The 2,292-nt window shown below is 34.2% G+C and overlaps 1 protein-coding gene across 3 annotated transcripts in view; it reads right to left on the bottom strand.

Moving 5' to 3' along the window:
* The window catches only part of LOC104237848 (omega-3 fatty acid desaturase, endoplasmic reticulum-like), a 3,398-nt gene extending 2,051 nt beyond the window's left edge, over positions 1–1,347 (bottom strand). Inside the window, exons 1-2 of one of the 3 annotated variants that reach the window (XM_009792077.2) lie at positions 1,288–1,347; positions 33–322 (exon numbers count right to left, since the gene is read on the bottom strand). In XM_009792077.2, the coding sequence (XP_009790379.1) occupies positions 33–319 (287 nt within the window). In that variant the 5' untranslated portion in view covers positions 320–322; positions 1,288–1,347. Of the gene's footprint in view, positions 1–32; positions 323–409; positions 500–648; positions 737–1,287 lie in introns of those variants that run through there. The other 2 variants (XM_070167560.1, XM_009792079.2) reach the window with 2 other exon arrangements.
* Between the last annotated feature and the right edge of the window lie 945 nt (positions 1,348–2,292).

The following is a 2,292-nucleotide window of genomic DNA, read 5'->3' on the forward strand; positions in this document are numbered from 1 at the left end:
AAAACAAGAATTAAAAAATGTAATTAACTTACCAGTCATGTCCAAGAACAAAGATTGCCCAAAACATAGTACCTTGAACAACCCAATAAAGTGGCCAAAATTTCCAACTATCCAAATAAATGGCTATGGCTACCAATGCAACAACAATAATAAAATCTCTAAGAACATAACTTAGAGATTTCCATGGATTTTTAACCCAACAATGCTTAGGAATAGCAGCTCGAATTTCAGATAATTTAAATGGAGGTGGTGCACTTGGATCAAATTCCAATTCCATTTCTTCATTTCCCTTTTCAGAATTCAATCCAAGAGACCCCATTTTCTGAAAATAAAAAAGAACCTGTTAATATAAAATCACACAAAAAAAGTTCAGAATTTATAACAAAGAGGTGTGGCAATATTTTACTGCCCTTTGGACAAATGTTTTAGCCCTTCCATAAGGTTATGTTTAGTGGCAAAAGAAGACTAAAAAGTGGCAAATGTTCAGCCACATTTTTGTTATCAATTACTACAGAGGGAGACTAGAAGTAAAGGGTTAGACAAAAAACATTGCACCTAACACACAATCTATATATACGTGCAAAGGCAAGGTAGCAGTTGGTGCACAAAATATTTTGTATTTATGCAAGGTTCAGGGAAGGAGCGCACCCCAAGAAGGTGTGATATGTAGGCAGCTTGCTAATTACACGGCTCAAACACATAATCTATGTTGCATACACTCTCCAAAATATTGTCGCACTCATATTAGATCCTTCAAAATACATTATCTTTGAAGAATACGGCACGCACCCAACGATACTTCAAAGAGTCTGAGCAACTAGATTACGGGATACAGGTCACACAAAGAAAACACAAAAGACAAGTCTATATATGCGTGTGTGTAAATAAAATCAAGATGTATATAAATAATAATACTCGCTGACTCTAAATCCTAAGTACGCTCACTAAAGCAACTTTTTAAATATTTTAAAAAGTTGAAATAAAGATTATAAAATTAGATTCGCCCTCAAAAGGAGGAATAAGAGAATAAAGCAACTCTTTCAGATATTTTGCATTAGCTAAAGAAAATAATCTAGTTAACCAAAAAAATGAAAAAAAGTAAACACATTTCAGTGGCCAACACATGCACTGTTCCCTTTACATAATATCTCAAGGAAAAACAAAAAGTAAAAGTTAAAATGAATGTATGGTACAATTTCAGTGATTAACAAAAAATAGTTTTTCTCAAGATTTTGTACCATACACAAGACTAAAAATAAAAAATAAAAAAATTTATGTATATATTACCTTTTGATAACTCTTTATATTTGTCTTCACTTTCACTGGCTCAGTTTTTTTGCAGGTTAAAAGACAGAATCCAGGGGGGATTTATATAGAAATAGAAAAGCCTAAGTCTGTGGAATTGGAATAGTTGGTCGTGAAAATTAATGAAAAATCAAGTCATTAAAAGCTAAGTACCTCGTTGTTCCCTACTTTAATAAATTCTCTTTTGAACCAAAAAAAAAAGAAGAAAAAATGTGCCTAAGAATACCATTAATTTACTTCACGTACTCTCTCTCTCTCTTAGGGGTGGACATTCGGTATTTCGGTTCGGTATTTAAGAATTTCGGTTCGGTATTTCGGTATTCGATTTATCAATTGTATATACTAAATACCGTACCAAATTATTTCGGTACGGTTCGGTATTTCTTATTTTGGTTCGGTACGGTTTCGGTTTAACCAAGACCCATTCAAATTGTTGCATTTCAGTAATTTAACCAAAAAAATTAGAACAATGGAAGTAATATCTGCCCGTAAACGAGTCCATGTAAATTGATTCAAGTGAAAGTAGCTAGCTCTTCAGCTACCACACACCAGAGACAAGTAGACAATGGTTGATAGTTTGACAAACCCTTAAATATTTTGCGTGTCAGTGCCCTTGGAAAAGTGGGTTGAACAATATCATGCCAATAAGCAAGGAATACCATGGCCATGACAATATTATGTATCAAATATTCCAAGAAGCAGCAGTATGCACAATTCAAAGGCTCAAAGATGCAACAAATGCAACACCTAAATAGCTCATCTACTGGCTGCATTACCAATTAACAGATGCAGATGCAACAGTCTTAACCAACAGATGCAGCAGCAGTCTAACCAACAGATGCAGCAGCTTAACAATATCTTTCCAACAGATGCAACAGCAGTCTAATGTAACTGCAGCTAAGCAAAAGCTAAAAATTGAAAAGGCAACAACACATGCAACAGTAGTATGCACACTTCAAAGGCTCAAAGATGCAACAGATGCAACAC

Source organism: Nicotiana sylvestris, chromosome 2 (genome assembly GCF_000393655.2).
Source record: "Nicotiana sylvestris chromosome 2, ASM39365v2, whole genome shotgun sequence".
NCBI lineage: Eukaryota > Viridiplantae > Streptophyta > Magnoliopsida > Solanales > Solanaceae > Nicotiana > Nicotiana sylvestris.